Source organism: Cyprinus carpio, chromosome A13, assembly GCF_018340385.1.
Source record: "Cyprinus carpio isolate SPL01 chromosome A13, ASM1834038v1, whole genome shotgun sequence".
NCBI lineage: Eukaryota > Metazoa > Chordata > Actinopteri > Cypriniformes > Cyprinidae > Cyprinus > Cyprinus carpio.
Genome location: NC_056584.1, coordinates 29,541,113 through 29,560,936, shown reverse-complemented (window position 1 = coordinate 29,560,936; position 19,824 = coordinate 29,541,113). Strand labels below are relative to the sequence as shown.

The following is a 19,824-nucleotide window of genomic DNA, read 5'->3' as shown; positions in this document are numbered from 1 at the left end:
AAATCTATGACAGAGCAGAATAATTTCACACCAGCGCTCGCTTCCTTTTTTCAATTTCTCCCTCTGCTTTCTCTCTTCCAGCTCAGTTCAATTAAAAGATACAGCATGTTTAATGTAATTAAATATACAAAGCTGCCTCGCTGTCTACCACCTACAAAGGCAGCATCCTAACTGAAATGGAACGCTCTATATAGGCAGAAACTGTGAGGTATACAAATAGCGCTTTTTGCACAAAGCTCATGGGGATCCGGAATGATTGATTGATTTTTAGTGCTAAACTAATGATGTGATAAAAGCATAAAAAATATATAGCACAAAAACTGGGTAAAATAGTATATTTTTAATTAGACAGAACTACACTACTGTTCAAATTTTGGGGTTGGAAATATGATTTCAAAAGAAGTCTCATGCTTAGCAGTGCTGCATTTATTTATCAAAAATACAGTAAAAATGTGAACTACTGTATTATAACAATTAAAAACAGCTGTTTTCTAAATTGAATTTTTTTAAATGTAATGTATTACAGTGATGGAAAGGCTGATTCTTCACATGATCACATGAGTGTCACATGATCTTTCTGAAATGCTGAAAAGAATTGTGCTGCTTAATATTTTTGTGAAAACCATTATACATTTTTAAAAAAACAGCATTATAAAATGCTGAAATATAAATCTTTTGAAACTTTATAAATACATAAACATTATAAAATTTAATGCATTCTTGCTCAGTTTCTCAAAAAAAAAGTAACTTTTGAACAGTATGTATGTTTTGTTAATATTTTTCAGTACTGAATGAACTGTAATGATAGAGCACTTTGTAAGTTTGTCACAAATGCACTGTGGAACCGCATTTTCCACAAAAGTATGTATGCAATGTTGCCTTGCAATAATTTTTTTTTTAATAATTATACTATGTATAGAAAGCTCACTAGGTTTTTAAACAGAACCATAGTGATAGCGTGTTCATATAGACAGTGTGTTCAATTGCTGATACTATTGCTACAATATGAAGATAATATTTCCAGAAATATACTGCAGTTAATACCAGGTGTTTGTCTGGTCATAAAACATTCAACCAGCAATTCTGTAAAAATGATGATACTCTTATTGATGCTTAAATATAAACGCCTCTGGAGGTGGCGAGCAGGGCGTTAGATGAACCCCTCCTATCTTCACAGCTGTCTGTAAAAGACAACCTGATGATGATATAATGACCTTAATGACAAGATTGAAGCGCTGATACAGCTCTCTGTCCACAGGCTTCAGCAGCCGCAGCTCAGCCGTGCTTCTGTTGAGTGAGAAGAATTCTGGGTATGTAGCAGGTTGACCTGAAACACAGTACAGAGAGAGACACAAAACTTGTGCTATTATCTGATTCATGCCATTATTTATACTAAGCTATAGAATACATAAAAACGGAATTTCCTATCTGAACTTATACAGTCTGCTGTTTTAAAGACAACAACATCACATCCTTTTAAACCCTAATAACACATTTATTAAAGAAATAATGAGAAATAATAAAGAGTCTCTCTTTTAAATGTATGGAAACATTAGTTAACAGTACAGTACAGTACTTTAATTCTAATACCTACCAACCAGTAGGAAGTACAGGATTCCGGGTCTGTCTGAGGGGGGCTGGATGTTTCTGTCCTGGTCGATGGCTCGAATGGGAGGAGTCACATTCAGAGGGTTCAGTTTACTCTGAAAAAAAGGAGACAGGAATAAATGATTATGGGGCAAAAAAGAGATCAAAGTTGGCTAAATGATTTTAATGTGTAATTTCAGTATCTTTTTATATCAATGGTTTCACCCAAGTCCGGACTCAAACATTTCTCATCAAATTCAAGACCAAATAATCTCAATTATGCTATCATTTTATATCTCTGTAACACTTCACAATAAGGTCAAATTAGTTCATTTTAGTTCATATTAAAAAACAATAAAATAATAATAAACGGAGCAATTCCAAGAGGGTCCTCGCACCATCGGTGCTCGGGCCCTAATTAACCCGAAAATGAAAATTTGCTGAAAAAGTATTCTCCCTCAGGCCATCACTGGAGTCGTGTGGATTGCTTGTGGATTGTTGTGATGTTTTTATCAGCTGTTTGGATAAAGCTGATATGTAAATAAAACATTTTGAGATCTCCATTAAGTCTCAAGCTATGAAACAGCATCCACTGAGGAACAACATGTTCCTCTGGGCTAAAAGCAAAGCTCTTGGGACACTTGATTTTATTAATCTGTGCTCTACAGATGAGTGTGCATTTTGTACCGACAAATACGGCCTCTAACAAATATGATAATAAGAAGCATCTCCTTTGGGATTGGTCTTCATTAAAATGGCAGTGTAAATACAGAAGCTCAATGTTAAATATGTAAGCACAGTAAATCAGAATTCTTGCCCACCTGAGACATTTAAAACTACCCATAATCCTCCCCACCCCCACCCCCAGCAGCAGGCATTAGGCCGATTAATCTGTGCCTAGAGACAGGAAAAAGACTCTCAAACCATATCCCAGCTCTAATTGTGAAATATGTGACCTCATTAATTAACACTATTCCTGCCAAAGGAAATGAGAGAGAATCTATGTTGGGAATGGAACTGTAGCATAATGCTTAATGCAAACTGCAAAGCACACACTGACTACTGGCCAGTATTGGTTTAAAAAAGTATCTGAGAAAGAACGCATTATGCATTTATACAGTGTGCGTTTACATTAACTTATTAAAATATTACTCTTGAAATTCCTGCAGTACCATGTGTAGCATGTGAACTTTAAGTTTGTACTGTATAAGAAGATAGATGAACGCCACAGTTGAATTAAACATGCAAGGTAATGAGTTTGTGACAATACAGTATGTAGCATAAAACTTTTAAAATAGTTTCATAATGCACCCACTCAGAACATTACAGTTATTTCATTGCTGTCGCATGACCCCATTATCATGTTTAGTTATGAGATGAGTTATTATCTCAAACAAACAAACAAACAAACAAACAAAAAAATTAATAAATATACACTACAATTAAAGTTTGTGGTCAGTAAGATTATTATTAATTTTATTATTTTTATTTTTAAGAACTTAAGAAATTATTATTAGTTAACATTTCTATTTATTTAACAAACAAACAAATTGATCTGAAATATTTTTTTTAACATTTCTATTTATTTATTTCATTCTATTATTTATATAAATACTGTTCAGTTCTTTAGAACATCAAATAATCCTGAAAAAAGGTCTCACAGCTTCCACATAAATATTAAGCAGCACAACTGTTGTCACATTGATAATAATAAGAAATGTCTTGTTGAGGCCAATCAGCATATTAGCATATTAGAATTTTTAATATATATTAAAATACAGAATAGTTATTTTAAATTGTACAAATATTTCACAATATTATTGTTTTTACTTTTTTGTTTTTATTTTTTGATCAAATAAATGCAGCTTGATGATAATTTGAAATCCTTAAAATCCAGTTTAACTTAGACGGATTAAATACAATTCTAATAATAATAATAAAAATAATAATAATAATAGTTTTGTTTTCATATTTTTTCATAGTATTTTATGTTTGCACAGAAAATGTGGATATGCATTATTCATACTACACAGGCCTACTGCAGAAATAGTAGTGTGCTACTCCAAACACAGCCACTGTTCAGAGTACTGTAGATCAACAGAATGAATGTAAAATGGATTTCCTCAGACACTAATCCTTTATAATTTTCAAGATAATCAGAGAACAACAGGAAATGCAAAAAGAGATTGTTTCTGTGAAAATGAATTGCAGCAGGCAGAATGCAAAAAAGAAAGTGAAACAGCCCGAAATGAAGCAAATCTGCAGCACATTTATTCAGTGCAGAAATTGGCAGCCGTTGGGAGTGCAGCGTTTGCAGTGGAAAACATTTTTAGCATAAATTACGGCAGTCCCCCCTGAGCAAAGATCAGCCGTGGCTGTATGTGCTGGACTCTCTCTTTTTTTTTCTCAATGTGTTTTTGTTCCATAAGGATCCATCTCCTGAAAGGTCTGCCCGCCCAAACACACCTCAACTGGGGTCTGATTTCATCAAAGCTTCACATCTTGGCTTTGATGGGTGGTGAACCCTGTGGTTTTATTGAGGACCTCATCTCACTTTGTCTCTACTCCCTGTCCCTGATCTCATTTAATCTGTACCAGCTAACTTTCATCAGCCACATCTTTTTCTCATCTAAATCCCTCGTTTCTCACCCTTCCTGCCCCTGCTGTATGAATCTCATATTTAGCCAAGCACAGGTCAGTAGAGCAACGATTGTGATGGGAAATATGAAAGGACTGACATTTAACCGGTGTAGGGTCAACAAAACACCAACAACACAATGACACAATTACTGAGCTTTACACTTGAGCTTGTTCATACAACATCCAGTGAAGACATCAAAATGTCCTTCAAGTGTCCACAAACAAGACATGAATATTACAAAGATAACAAAATGTTACATTATAAACATTACTAGAGTCTCTAAAAAACTCTCAATGACTGAATTCTGCAGTCAAACATGCTTATATATGCTTATAATTTTTTATACTATTCACCATTTATAATTTTGTTTTATACCAATAACAAGTTTAAAAGGGTCATATGAAATGATGTCAAGTTTTACTTTCTCTTTGGAGTGTTACAAGCTGTTCATGAATAGATAAGATCTCTAAAGTTGTAAAGACTAAAGTCTTAAACCCAAAGAGATATTCTTTATAGAAGTTAAGACTGTTTATCTTAAAAAGCTAATTTAAATGCCCCACAATCACTGAGTGGGATGTGCACAACACTGACAAATGTTCACAGAAAGAAAGAAGGCATATACCTGTGTATACTTTATATGAAAATCGTGGACGTACATGGATGACGTGACTACCTGTATTTATATCCGCTGAACCACTCCGCAACAAACATGTGAACAGACAATTGCCCAGAATTATTGCACATCTGGCTGTCTTTATATTGTTTTATCAACGGATTGTACAGGTTCGAGTAGCAACGGGCTTCACACAGCCTGGGCATGTGCAATTGGTGCTTTTGGAGCCTACTGACAAGAACGCCCGGTCACAAAAAATGGGAGGCAGATGTCTGCTCAGAACCTCCATGCACACTCTCCGATGACGAATTTTACGTTATGCCTATCATAGCGGACACTAGCGGACTCACGGATGTGGAAAGTACAACACAGGCTTAACTTTGATTCTCGCTGTAGTATTGTTGCTGCAGCCGCCACCATGTTGTGGAGATGCTGTGTGTTTCGTTGTGAAAGCGAAACTACTTTGTTTATTCTTCCAAAAGAGGACACAACTAGAAATCAGTAGTTAAGTTGTTTTTACAACACTGTTCCAGAACAGTTCAACGCAAATATTGGTGTGTGTGCAACACATTTTACGGAGGACTGTTTCCTGATCCTGGGAGAGAAGACTACAATCCCAGCTGCTCTGACTCACAGCCTGTAAGTACATTTTCATATTTAAAGAATTTTCCACTGATGATTCAAACGCGAGTTTTGAGCAGTGTAGAGTAGCACTTGTTGTTTGTAATTTCTCCAATCACAAATGCATTCATGGTTTTAATTTACGCGGTGCGATGCAACACAATGCATAAAAAAACAGTAAGTCATTATGATCAGTAATTATGTCCCCACTGGATGCAACAAATGCCTAGTTTGTAATTGTCACGGGTCTGTTCTGTGTCTCCCTGGGTGGCCACTAGAGGTCTCACTTCCCCTTGTTGTCACCTCCTTCAGAACTACATTTCCCACTAGCCTTATCTGTTCATCACTGTTCATTGTGTTCAGCTGTCACCACTTACCTTTGTTTGCACCTGTCTTTAAATACCCTGGTTGTTTCTGTCATTGTTACGGAGTCCTTGTTGCATGTCACCCTGCTTTTTTTTCCTGGTTCCCTAGTGGATGTTCGTGTTTCGTGTTTTGGACTGTTTAATGTCACCCTGGTTTCGGGTTTCCTTGCTTTGTTCGTGTTTCTTGTTTTGGACTGATTACCTGGAATTTGACCATTGCCTGGCTAAGTTTATGATTTTTGGATTGCCCCAATAAACATACTGCACTTGGATCTACCTTTTTGTGTGCGTGTCGTGACAGTAATGGGTTTTCTTGTTTTTGTCTCATCGCACCAGGACACGGCATCACAATATGGTAAGAGGTGTAACATTTCCATCACACGCTTGAGGTATTCAGCCAATCACAATGCACTGGATAGCTGGCCAATCAGAGCATACCTCGCTTTTCAGAACAATGAGCTTTGTAAAAATCGACGCGTTTCAGAAAGGTGGGGCATAAAGGAGCAACAATAGTGTACAGTATGTGTTTTTTAAACCTTAAACTGCATAAACAAATTTCATTACATCAAATACACAAAATAATGTTCTTTTTTAGCAACGTCATATGACCCCTTTAAGGTAAGCATTTTTTCTAAAATAGGTATATTAAATTGATCAATAGTGACAGTAAAAACATCTATTTTGCTACAAAAAATATATTTTTTTAATAAATGCTGTCCTTTTAAAGTACAAAATGATGCTCAGTTTGCGCAAAAATATTAATGTTTCTTGAGTGCCAAATCAGCATGTAAAATGATTTCTGAAGGATCATGTGACACTGAAAATTCAGCTTTGCCATCACATTACATTTTAAAATATTATTTTAAAAAAAAAAAAGTCATTTTAAATTACAATACTTTTTAATATATCTGTTTTTACTTTTTTTTTTTAATCAGATGAAAAAACTTTTGTGGTCATATTTGACTTCTTTAAAAAACATTAAAAATCTTACTGACCCCAAACTTTTGAACGATAGCAAACAATCAATGAGTGGTCCATAGGCTTGCTGTATGGCTGAATTATTAATACACATACAGTGCTTAGTTTTTTTTTTTTTTTTTTTATATATAATGTGCAAGGCACAATCTCATGCACATATCCTGTTCTCAAACACTCTTGTCTTTTTCTAAGAGAGAATCTATCCAGGGCTATCCACTGCATAGCCTCAGGTCACCCTGTCCAGCTCAGTGGGTCACAGGTGAAGTGTTTCAGTCAAGACATCTTCCTGCCTTTATACCTAGCTATGCCAGATGCTGCATACAGCATCATGGTTGTAGCTTGTGGTGAATAACAGGCTCTGACAACATCCTTACTCGAAAATCCAGGTAAAACTTTAAGGTGGCAGCTGGTTGTAAATGGTTTCTAGTTTCAAAATATCCAACTGGAACCAGCTAGAAACCATGATCATTATATGGCCCTAGATCAACCTAGTAGATCAACCCTGGTCAAGTCTGTAACACTGGTAGATGAAAAAAAAAAAAAAAAAAAAGCTACCTGTTTGGACCTGTTTTTTTTTCTTCCCCAGCAGGAGATCCAGTTGGAAAAGACATGTATCAAGTGAATATTCAGCATTTAAAGACATCTGAGGTTCTCTGCAAGTTCTTACCGGGTCAGTGAGCTCAGGAATGGCCAGACGGTATGTGATAGGGTTACAGTCCTGTGTGTTGTTGACCAGAACACATGGGAGGAACATCGGACCCAGATCATCTCCATCCGAAACATCCAGAGTTAGAGTCGTGGTTGCCGTACGTCGAGTTCCCGGATACGGAGCCCGGTCCTGAGAAAAAAAAAAAAAAAAAACATGCCATGGCATGTTACCATAGATACAGACCTTTAAATATTTTAAAATATTTAAACTTAATCAACTTGTCTTTTTTTTTTTTTTATTATTATTATTACATTTTGCTAGAACAAGCAAAGGATGTTTTTTTTATTTTTTATTTAGTTTATACTTTAAAAAAAACTTAAATAAACATGCACAAATACATGTGTGTATATCATACGCTGAACATCAGATCTTTTATAAACTTGATCTTAAATATGGCAGGTGTACAAGATGAAATTTAATGGCACTAAATCCAGACCAACAGGTAGGAATCATAAAATGTAATGTAATGTAATTCTCCAAACTTTAATTATTAACTTAACGATTTCAACACCCACTGCTGTTCTGTATTTTTCCTTAAATAAAATTTCATAGAGAAAGAGAAAACACAGTAACAAATCCATCCTCTCATTTTCCACATCCTGAAATTATTCCATTTTCTTCAAGGAAAGCTGTTGCAGCCTTGATGTAGAGCATTTATTTGAGCCATTTGGCTCTATGAATACATGCTCACGGCCTCTGGGGTCTAGACACCCTCACAGGGATGCTGTTCTAGACGGGTTTGGAGCTAGTTGTGTATGCAGCTCATGTGAGGGTGGAGGGATGCATTTGGAAGTGAATCAGGATGCCGGTTATTCAGTGAAAGATATAGGGAGGTGCCTTGAATTTTAAAAAGTGCATTGTGCAAACTGGCAACCTAACAGGCCCAGACCGTTTGACCAAAAAGTCAAGGTTATTTTTTTGTAATCTACAGTAAAGGTTACAGAGTAAGCAGTCATTTAGCAGACATCTTTATCCAAAGTGACTCATAGCTCATGGCTCACTCTTTACAGGGATCAGATCAGTAACCCTTTAATTACTACCACAAGTGTATGACCATTTTAGGGTTGGTCTGACTTTAAAGCAATGCTGTGGGTTATAAACAAGTTAAGGTCTATAAACAACCTCTAAACAACATCAAAAGCTGTGTATATAGTAACACAGAAAGCTTACTTTTAGCAGTGTTTCTAGGTGTACTTCTGGGTAGGTGATCTTATGTCTTATGCACAATAAACCATCAAAAGCAAGCTCAAATATTCTCAAATGCACACTCATAAATGCAAAAACTTGCAAAACGTAATCTTGCAAGTACAAATTTAAATTCAAAAACCCACATATACAAATTCAAACCAATTAACCCACAAATGCAACCTAAAAACTCCCAAAAGTAAACTTGGTAGAATAAAATCAAACTTATAAACTCATACAATAAAAAACTTGGAAACAATTTTAAACTCATACAGTAAACTCTCAAACAAACAAAAAAAAAATCACAAACATACATTTAAAAATGTTAAAATGTCAACTCGCAAGTACAAATTCAAAATTTTAAATTCGCAAACACAAAAACTTAAATGTATACTCTAAAATAAAAATTCAAACCCATAAACTTGAAAGCACAAATTCAAACCAATTAACTCACATACACAAAGAACAAATTCAAACTTATAAACTCACAAACTTAAAGCCTCTCAAACGTAAACACGCAAGCACAAATTCAAAATGATGAACTTTCAAACGCAAACTCAAAAACTCTTAAATCCAAACTCAAACATGTGAACTCAGCAACTCTCAAGGTAAACTCGCAGGTACAAATTCAAACTCGAAACCTCACAAATGCGAACTCAAAAACACTCCAATGCAAGTTCAAATACTCTCAAATGCAAACTCACAAACAAACCTAAACTCTAAAATGCAGACTCACAAATGCACTTAAGTCACCAGTGCTCTTAAACAAAGACAACTATGCTAAAACTGGGATAAAAAAAAAAAAAAAAAAAACAGTTTTTCTTTATAGCTAAACAAATAAATAACACAAAAATGCAAATAAATAAATAAATAAAAAACAAACTAACAAATAAATAAATAAGCACATTTTTACCTACAACATTAACCTGGTGTTACATGGTTAGTTAAGTGATTTTTTTTTCCACACTAGTCTCATGATGAACATCTATAATGTTTAAGCTTTGTGGCTGTATTTTCAAAACCTTGGATTTAACATTTACCTCAGCATTGGGCCTTGCCCAAAACACATCAACAATCTTTTGTACTGTAAGTGCATTATTGCAAACACAATTTTCAAGGTTATTTGTAGTAATCAACAACATGCCACTATAGCTTAAGTTGTAATTACCCTGAAACACTCCTCTTAAATGTATTAAAGAGTAAAGGAACAACATAGTATGATAGTGAAGGATATCTTACATTGGCCTGGACTATAATTAGATAGCGAGTTCTCTCCTCATAGTTCAGCCTCTCTGCCAAAACAATGTTACCAGACAGAGTCCCAGCAACACGCACAGTCCTGTTTGACATCTGAGACAGAGAAACAGAGAATTTTAAATAAAACATTGCAGTTTGAAAGTTCACCCATAAAGTCACTGCTTTAAATTAATCATTAATTACAATGAAAAACTTGAGTGTAACTGCAGAAGGTCTGTTTGATCGGATGAAGTACCGGGTCATTTGGGTTGTACTGAATGGCATATTCGATCTGTCCATTTGGTCCGTCATCGATGTCCATGGCTCCGTTGTTTCCTGAGAAGCCGGTGAAGATGGTGGTACTGACAGGAGTGAGCTGGAGAGATATCATTAAAAAACACATGAAACAAACATCAGACACTGGCTATATGCTTGTGTAACAACACAGCAACTCTGACAGGCCTCAGATGTGACCCGTCTGACCCAGATAATGTGTATGTGTGTGTGTGTGTGTGTGTGTGTGTGTTCCTTCCTTCTGGAAACCCTTTAAAATACATACTAGACAGGGACAGAAGAGAAAGAAAGAAAATACAAAGAAAAAGACAAGGAAAAAAATAAAAATAAAAATAAAGAGAAGACAACAAAAACTTAAAATCAAAATGGAAGGAGAGAGCAAAACCTGCACATATGCCTGCACACAAATACACATGACTGATATTAAAATAACAGGTTAGGGTCATTCCACAGCTGCGGTGGCATTTCCATCTGCTATTGTTTCTGGAAAGCAAATTGATTAATAATATATTAAACCTACTGTGCTATATTAGTGAATTTCCCTTTCTTATTTCATAGAAGGTCTCATTAAACAATTGTAGGATATTATATTTTAGCCAATTAATGTAGTTTAATTAATGTAGGCCAATTTAAAGTATATTTTCAGACTTTCAAAATTATAAGTGAAAATACTGATAGGATATTTCATACTAAAACAGATTTAAACATAATTAGTTTTTCTATAAAGCCATACTCAGCCATTTGAAAGTCTTTCTGTTGTGACCACAATTGTAAAATCCACCTTGCAATTTGCTCTCTGCTGGAGAACATCAAAAACACACTGAGCCAATGTTAAAGTACTGAATCACTGAAGACCAGTGTTGGGTAAGTTACTTTAAAAAGTAATATACTACAAATTACTAATTACTTCCTTAAAATTGTAATTTCTTTACATTACTGATTACTGCATTTAAAAAGTAATCAGATTACTAATTACATTACTTTCAAGTTACTTTCAAGTTTACTTTACTTTTCAAGTTATCAAACTTAAAAAAATGCACTACAAAGATAAACTCATAGTTCTTTCGTTAATTTAATATTGACAGAAGAAAAATACATAAGTATTATTTTTATAGCCTACACTCCCTACATCAACATTTTTTTTTTTTTTTTTAAATAAAGAAAACAAATTGGGTGCGCTTTCTGCATTCTTAGTCTCTGTGAATATCTTCCTGATACCAGTCACTTAAACGAAGGAAAATGACATAAGAAATACAGTAGACTATATCTAAAGAAAGCTTGAAATGTCTATTATTAAATGAAGTAAGTCGTGTTGAAAACAAATATTCTCTGATAAAATAATCTGTATGAAACCGACGCGAGGTACAGTATTTCATGTCTGAGCTCACCTATATCACACCATGCACATCGTGCGCTATAAGATCATCATCCACGCGAAACCAGGCTTGAGACGGGCGAACATGTAAATATCCACATCACCTCCATATACAAAGAAAGATTCAAGTTCATCTCGGCTACTTTTCATTTTTGGAAGAAGACTCGCTTCTTAAGGAATAAGCAACTGTGATGCCGACGCGGCTTCATGCAGCGGATGATCTCATTCTGATAAGTCATTTATTTTTACTTATTAGTGTTACTGTGACAAACTTGTACACATTCACTTGTTGAACTTTTCCCAAACTATAATGCCAGACTAAAATATGTTGAGTGCAACATTTTGAAATGTGATTCATACGAACCTTTCTTTGCATCTAAATGTTGTAGGACTCTTCTGCATTTTAGCTCACATTGTCTGGTGATTTATTAAAGGGCATACTGACCCGAAAAACATGATTTTTTAACACAGCATTTATAACGTAAGTAACGTCATTTTATTGACATAAGTAACTGTAATCAAATAACATAAATTTAAAATGTAACGCATTACTTTATTGCATTACCAGGAAAAGTAAATAGATTACAGTAACACGTTTCTGTGTAACGCGTTATACCCAACTCTGCTGAAGACACAGTTTCAGACTCTTTCCCACAGTGGGCATAAGGCCAAAATAATTTTTGGAAAACAACCTGACAATCTACTTATCTCATCTGGCTTGGAATTCTGAGGTGAATGTCAGTATCTCGAGGGCTAAAATTCACACGTGAAACCTCTCTCTCCCACACATACAGTATCAGTCTGCCTCTGGGACTGCAAATCACCCAGAAAACTCATGAACCAAGCCACGGCCAAATCAAAAGCAACTCACATGATCGCATTCACCCCCAAATGCAAATACCACCTGATACTTTTCCCTTCCCGCCCCACACCCTCTGACTTCATCACTTCACTGTATTTCTCTCCCTCACTTTCTCTTTTTGCATGTACATGAGGAGGAAGGCAGAAAGAAAAGGATAACAGCATATTTGACTTAAAGGAGAGGAGAGAGATTGACAAGCATAAAGAAGCCAAGCTTTAACACACCCAACACGTACACACTCTCAGAAAATATTCAAACATATTCCAAATAAATGAAAGCCATTACGTTTAAAAAATTGTCCTCATATCTGAACTTGTGGAGAGAAGGGTCAAGGATGTGTGTGCCTGCATAATTTTAAGTATAATTTTGAGCCAACGACAAAAATGGATGGTTTTAGATCTGAATAACTGATGGAGCACGCCAACAGACTATAAAATGATTTCATATGTGTCAACTTCACTCTCTACTCTCTTTTCATTCATGAGTGCAGTTTTCTTCCCTGTGTTGATGTATTTCTTGTTGAAAAAGGAAGTTGTGTTGGGACACATTCAAAGCTCATGCATTTTTTTCAATAATAAGTATGAATTACAGTAGTTTGCCACAGCAATGAGCCTTGATTCGCTACTTGATATTGCTTATCAGTGCTATGTGAATAAACTCATATTCTGATTTCATGTTAATATTTTACATTTTGAAGTTTGGTAAGATTATTATTATTATTATTATTATTATTATTTTTTTTTTTTTTTTTTTCAATTTTAAAAACAGTTGTGACACTTCCAGGATTCTTTGATGAGTAGAAAGTACAAAAGAACAGCATTTATTTGAAAAATAAATCTCGGGTAATGTTATAAATGTCTTTACTGTCACTTTATATCAGTTTAATTTGTCCTTGTTAAATACAAGTATTAATTTTATTTATTTTAAATTATTTTTTAAAAAAAAACTACTGACCCCAAACTTTTGATTGGTAGTTTTTGTTAGTTTGCTTGTTTGTTTGTTTGTTTGTGATAAAACATATCACTCACTAAATGAAACATCAAACATAATTAAACATAATAATGCATCACTGCAGAATAAAATCATTAATTTTTTTAAAAATAATATTCATAATATAATAATAACAATACTACTATACTATAAAAAAAATCCCTGACCACAAATGTTTGAACTTCCCAAATGTTTTTGTACTAACTTACTGGTTCATTCGTCGCATTGCACTGTCAGATATAATGCCCACCTCAATGCTCTGTTGTACTGCACATTTTGTCAAATGAATATAGAAAATTAGCACATTCAAATGAAACTGAACTGACAGAGACAGAAACAGAAAGCAAATGAGGCAGTGCATAAGTGATCAGGCCTCACCTCATTAACTGATACATAGTAACGAGGTTGCTGGAAACGAGGTGTGTTGTCATTTCTGTCCCTCACCACTATCCGTACTTCATGCAGAATAATTGTTCCCACCAGCTCATTGGTGCACTGAATCTGAACCACGATGGTGGTGATGGAACTGGGTGGCTGGAAGAAAGCACATATACAGTGGTTTATAGAACATAAAGAAACCATAACATCAAGGTAATATATAATATATGGTAATACTACCCATTTGCGATATTTTCAAAAGCTATAGTCATTACAGTAACATTAAGGTAGTAAAGTGTATTAACAATACAGCCAATCAGGCTGGATGCGTGAAAGCACAAGATTACATAACTTGTGTAACAATGCAAACAGGATTAATGTCAATTCTGCATATCTCTTTTAGATAAATAAGGTGTTTGGCCTCAAGTACTCTGAATAAAACAAACGGTAGAGCTGTTGAGTGAAGTGGCTGAATCCCACAAAGCCTGGTAAAGAGGACGAGGAGGAGGAGGAGGAGGGTATGGCCTCTAATCACTATCCAATAGTGTCATAAAAGGCCTGTCACTAACACAATGCATCTCAGACAAGCACACAGACACATGTGTGGGGCTAGCAAGCCTCTTTTTAGAAGATTGGTGTAATGTACAGACAGACAGTATAAGAGGGAGGAGATGAAGCACTTGTGAAAAAAGGAATTGTAGAAAACGCTATGCTCATATTGCGGCTGTGGGAGTAAAATCTCCTGCCTTTTAATGGAAGGCTTGGCTGTTCTTGTACCGTACAACAGTACATTGCACTTTGAGAGCACAGTAAATATAAAATATAAAAATATATATTAATAAATATAAAGTCAAAGACAGTCTTATTTACTTACATTATATGAATCTGAAATGCCTGTAAATACTTTATATAAAATGTTTTGGTCTTGTTTTCTGGTAAAAACAATACCAACAACGACAAAATTAATAATAACAAACAACAACAATAATAACAGAAGGATAATTACTGTCTGACTGATTAATTAATAATTATAATCAACAGTATGCCTCATATCTGTTAAATAAAATAAATTTAACTGAGAAGCACACATTTTTACACAAGTGGCAAATAATTTTCAGTCATAAACCACATTATAATTTTGTTATAATTATTTATACTAAAACAAGCAAACACACAATTTTTTTTTTTTAAGATATATTCTCTTCGCGGCGGTAAACAAAAGAGATGTCGTTGCAAGCCATTTTTTGATTAAAGATTATGAGGGTGAATGAAATAAAAAAAAATAGTGATGTACACGGATAAATCATTTATAATAAACACTGCAATATTCCATTAAGAACTGTCCATTTTGATTTCATGGTGACTTTAAAGGGTATACATCGGATGCAAAATTCACTTTTACATGGTGTTCGCTTAAAAATTAAAACTGTTGATTCAGTTGTGCCTCAAGAAGAAGTAAGTCTCACACTTTATATTTTTTATGATTATTTGCAAATCGCCTTTCCTCTTCCACAGAAGAGAGGGGCAGGGTGAGCAGAGCTCATTAGCATTTAAAGAGACATGCACTGAAACAGGTCGCTGTGAACAGAGCTGTTTTTGACAAGGTAAAAAGGATGTTACAGACATTTCACGAAGACCCTAAACAATCATATCAAATTGTGGAAAATGGGCATCCGGTGTCCCCTTTAATATCTCATGCAATTTCGCATAAGTCTATTTATCTTAAATCAAGGATGTTAAAATATTTTACTGGAAAGAGTAAATACTGATTAAGAAAATGTTGCAGTTCTGTGTGGCTGCTATGATCTCGTTACCGTGACACGTGTTGGTTTGCCTCCAGTCGGGACAGAATTTATTGTAGAGCTTTTGTTTGTCTTAGAGGCTTCAGGCAGACTGCCATATAAATATATATATCCATTTGTGCTAGCCAAAGGACAACAGCAGCAATATGTTATTTTTGACAGATTGTGTGTGTTTGTTTACTCACGTCTCGGTCCAGCACTCGTCCAGTGCTGTTGAGATACAGTCTCTGCAGCGCAGGGTCAAGGATAACCCAGTAATCATAGTTGTCCAGCAGCGTCAAGGAGATGGTTCTATCTGGATCCTGAGCGCGACCATTGATCTGCATGTTTTCCACAAGAACGGTACCTGACAGAAAGAGATTGGCAAGAAAAGCTTATGTTTCAAGGTGCATGATGGGAGATTGACCACTTCATGTAATATAAAATTTCAAGTAATAAAGATATATAATAATAATAATGATTTCCCCATGAATAATTAATAGTTGTGAATCCTTATTCTGTACAGATTTATTAGCTTCCTCTCTTGGCTCATAAATATATGTGTATGAGAAGCTGATTATGTAAGAATGTGAAGGTCATAATTTCAGCATGTGTTAATGTATGGTTGGCTGAGTTCTCGCCTCTCCTCCAAGATAATTACACTTCATTTTATGCTTCAGTGTGTTACAAATTGTTTCAAATCCTTTTGAATCCCTGCAGAAAAACACAAAATAATAAGTCCTAACAGAGCATGAACCACCATCCAGCAGTATTCAATTAACGTTCCATGAGGTCCAGGCTCTACATTTCCCTCCCAGCAAAGGTCCGGACAATAACAACCATGTTTTTAAATAAAATGTATATTCCTAAAATATACTTTACACTGGAATGGATAAGAGCCATAAATCTGGATAAGATTTAAGAGCCATTATCGTAGAAAACATTCACCTGAGAGCCAGCTTAATCTAAGATTTCTAAGGGGACTTATAGGAAAGACAGGGCTAAAGCACCATTAAATAAAGCCTGGAATCACGTATGATTCATTATAAATGTTCAGGCTGGCAGCTGCACCTTGCAAAAAGAAAGAAATAAGAAATCCTGAAAGCTGTTGAACTAGTCTCTCCAAGCACATAACCTGTACAGCATAAAAATAATGAACTGACTTCTTCTGTAAAACAAATCCTGCAAAAAATGCAAATGAAATGCTGAATCAAACATGAAACTTTGCCATCGTCATGTCAGTTATATCAGTTTATTAAAACAATTTTCCATCAAGCAAGATTTAACCTTGTGACCTCTCATTCTGAAAAGAAGACTCCCCAAAATCTCACATTCACATAGGGGGCTTGAGTCCATTTAAGACTGAGATCCAAGAATGGCCCGTGGCACAAACAATTCACCCAGAACTAGAATTCAGAAAGCTGGTCAGATTCTTTTCTCGACGCTCCTGTGTGCATTCAACAAGGAGCACTTTTCACATCCCATTAAACTCTTGATGTTCTTGTCCACTTAAAGTGCCAGCATGTATAGATTTTGCCCTAATTGGAGCAAGCATTTGTTTGTTTTTTTTTGTTGTTTTTTTTAAGTGTATTAACTGTTAGGCCTAGAATTTTTTTTGTTATTGATGAATCATGCGATTCTTAACACAGTTATGCAACATTATAAATATAATGTGCTTTTTTGGCCATTAAGTTTCCTAAAGAGAATAACAGTAGACTAATTTCATGATCCTTCATTCTCTTGCAACTTGCTAATATGAAAGCATTAACCCTTTAGGCGCCAGGGTTTTTTGGAAAAAATGCTGTATTTTTACATCAAGATTTCAAAAGCTTGTGGCTTGAAAGGGCTTAAAGATAGAAATCTACTGTGAATTAGAAAAATGTTGGGCATGGCCGAAAGTTTATGTGGGGTGTAAATATACTCATCTAATTTGCATATTATGATGTCACCGGGGGCGGCCATCTCGAATTTCATAATATTCTGGAAATATTAGATATTGAATTGATGTTTGAACTTATTTGCATGTTTTTTTGTGTGTGTGTCTTTTTATCCTCATTCCAAATGATCAGAAAAGAGGAATCCAACAATAAAACAGGGAAAAAAAAGAACTAAATTATTACTATATTACTACACTATATAGTAGTAAAACGCATGTGACCAGTAGCCTACTTTTTTGATCAGTTCATCAGTAATATTCAGGAAATAATAGATATTGAATGGATGTTTGAAATTATTTGCAAGTTTTTTTTTTTTGTTTGTTTTTTGTCTTTTTATTCTCATTCCAAATGATCAGGAAAAAAAAAAAGAAAAAATTTAAACGGAAAAGTAGTAAATTATTACTATATTACTGTGCCATGGTAAAATGCATGTCCCTATTTTTTTTTATCAGTTGACCAGCTATCTAACCAATCAGGTATCTAGGCGACACAGTTTATAGTTATTGAGAGTATGGTTCCCTCTCATTGCATGGCACAGCGCAGAGCGCACCTACTCACTGACCGCACCTGTACTGTCTGCCAGCGGCCTTTAGAGCGCTCGCGATCAGCAACAGCTCTCCTATGGACACTATGACCACGTTCACCCCTGCCAACCCTCATCCCCATTGGGCAAAGGGTCGAGATGATCATTTGTTTGTGCTTCGTGAACACTCTCGCCTTGTACGGCGGCACCATTGCGCTGCAAAGATGTACCGGGAGAAGCGCGACCATTAGATGACCGATCGTCATTTCCAAAAGGCAAATATTCCCCTTCAGAGTCAGAATCAGCTAATAACATTTGCAATACATCCTCACGGTACAAATTTGTATTAGCCATTTGCCGATTTTCTCTCATAAATCTCACCATTTACTCGCACGCTATGAACTGAACTGCTTCCGCATCAATGACACGAGAGCTCACTTGCTCTGCTATTTCCTCAAACACTTTGAATAGGAACATGACGTAATGATGGTCTAGAATCGAAGTACTACATGTCTGCCATCTAGTGGTAGGGAATACAAATGAGATATTACACCATATTAGGAACTTATGGAGGAATTTTTTGGTCAGATTATAAACTAAAAGTCTAAAACTAAAAGTCTTAAACCAAAACTAAAAATCTAAATTTGAAACTTAAAGTCCAAGTCGAAAATTAATTTGGTATTTAGGATTAGGCATTTGGTATTTAGGATTGGGCATTTTGTATTTAGGATTGGGCATTTTCTATTTAGGATTGGGCATTTGGTCATTTTGCCATTTAGGATTGGGCATTTGGGGATTTAGGATTGTGAATTTGGTATTTAGGATTGGGCATTAAATCATTTAGCCATTTAGGATTGAGGATTGGGTATTTGAAGATTGAGGATTGGGCATTTGAGGATTGAGGATTGAGGAGTGTATGCAAATTAGGAGGCGTGGCCCAAATACTGGAGGCTGGGTTTGAAATGGCTGGTGCGCAGAGGCACCTTATGGACAGCAGAGGGAGCTCCCAGTGCTAAGGAGCACACTGTAATGAAGCCAAACAGAGCGAGTGAGCGAGGACTGTGTAATACCTTCAACTTAATGACAGCTTTGTAACATTTGTGGCCTCAAACCGAGCGTACAACTGATGCTTGCGCGCGTGGTAAATTACCTCCGCGAGATGAAAACAATATCGCACGCGAGGAAACGGGAGCCTGCGAGCTCATTTCAAACTCTCGCGCGCGCGTAACATGTTCTTTGCGCACAATACAAGCCCTCGCGCGCGCATGATCATTCCCCAGCTGACAAAATGATCATTCACGACTGACAAAAATAAAAGTGTTCGAGCGAGCAGGTGAGAAGATCGAGCGCGAGCAGCTGGGGAATGATCATGCGCGCGCGCGAGGGCTTGTATTGCGCGAAAAATGGGCAACGGTTCTTTTTTTTCGTGAGCCGGCTCGTTTGACTCAGCTCACTGAAAAGAGCCGGCTCTTTTGGCTCACAAACGGCTCTTTAAAAAGCAATAATGTTTTGACTATGATAGGTGTGAAAACAATTCTAGTAAATTATTAAATGAAATCAAACTCACAATGTCTCACAATTTCTTTACAAATGCATTGATTTGTTATGAAAAAAAAGAATACTATTAAACATTTGCATTTAAATTACAACTTTTTAATGTATAGAAGAAACAACAACATTACAAAACAAATACAATCTGAATCTGAACAACATAATAGAACCCATATTAAAGAAAAATAAATAACTGAA

At 35.5% G+C, this 19,824-nt stretch overlaps 1 protein-coding gene across 1 annotated transcript in view; it reads right to left on the bottom strand.

The window, feature by feature from the left end:
- LOC109069595 (protocadherin-15-like) overlaps window positions 1-19,824 on the bottom strand; it is a 113,985-nt gene that overhangs the window by 30,739 nt on the left and 63,422 nt on the right. Inside the window, exons 6-12 of the mRNA XM_042769623.1 lie at window positions 15,822-15,982; window positions 13,835-13,990; window positions 10,192-10,311; window positions 9,939-10,049; window positions 7,473-7,643; window positions 1,595-1,703; window positions 1,215-1,327 (exon numbers count right to left, since the gene is read on the bottom strand). Of these exons, the coding sequence (XP_042625557.1) occupies window positions 1,215-1,327; window positions 1,595-1,703; window positions 7,473-7,643; window positions 9,939-10,049; window positions 10,192-10,311; window positions 13,835-13,990; window positions 15,822-15,982 (941 nt within the window). The remainder of the gene's footprint in view (window positions 1-1,214; window positions 1,328-1,594; window positions 1,704-7,472; window positions 7,644-9,938; window positions 10,050-10,191; window positions 10,312-13,834; window positions 13,991-15,821; window positions 15,983-19,824) is intronic.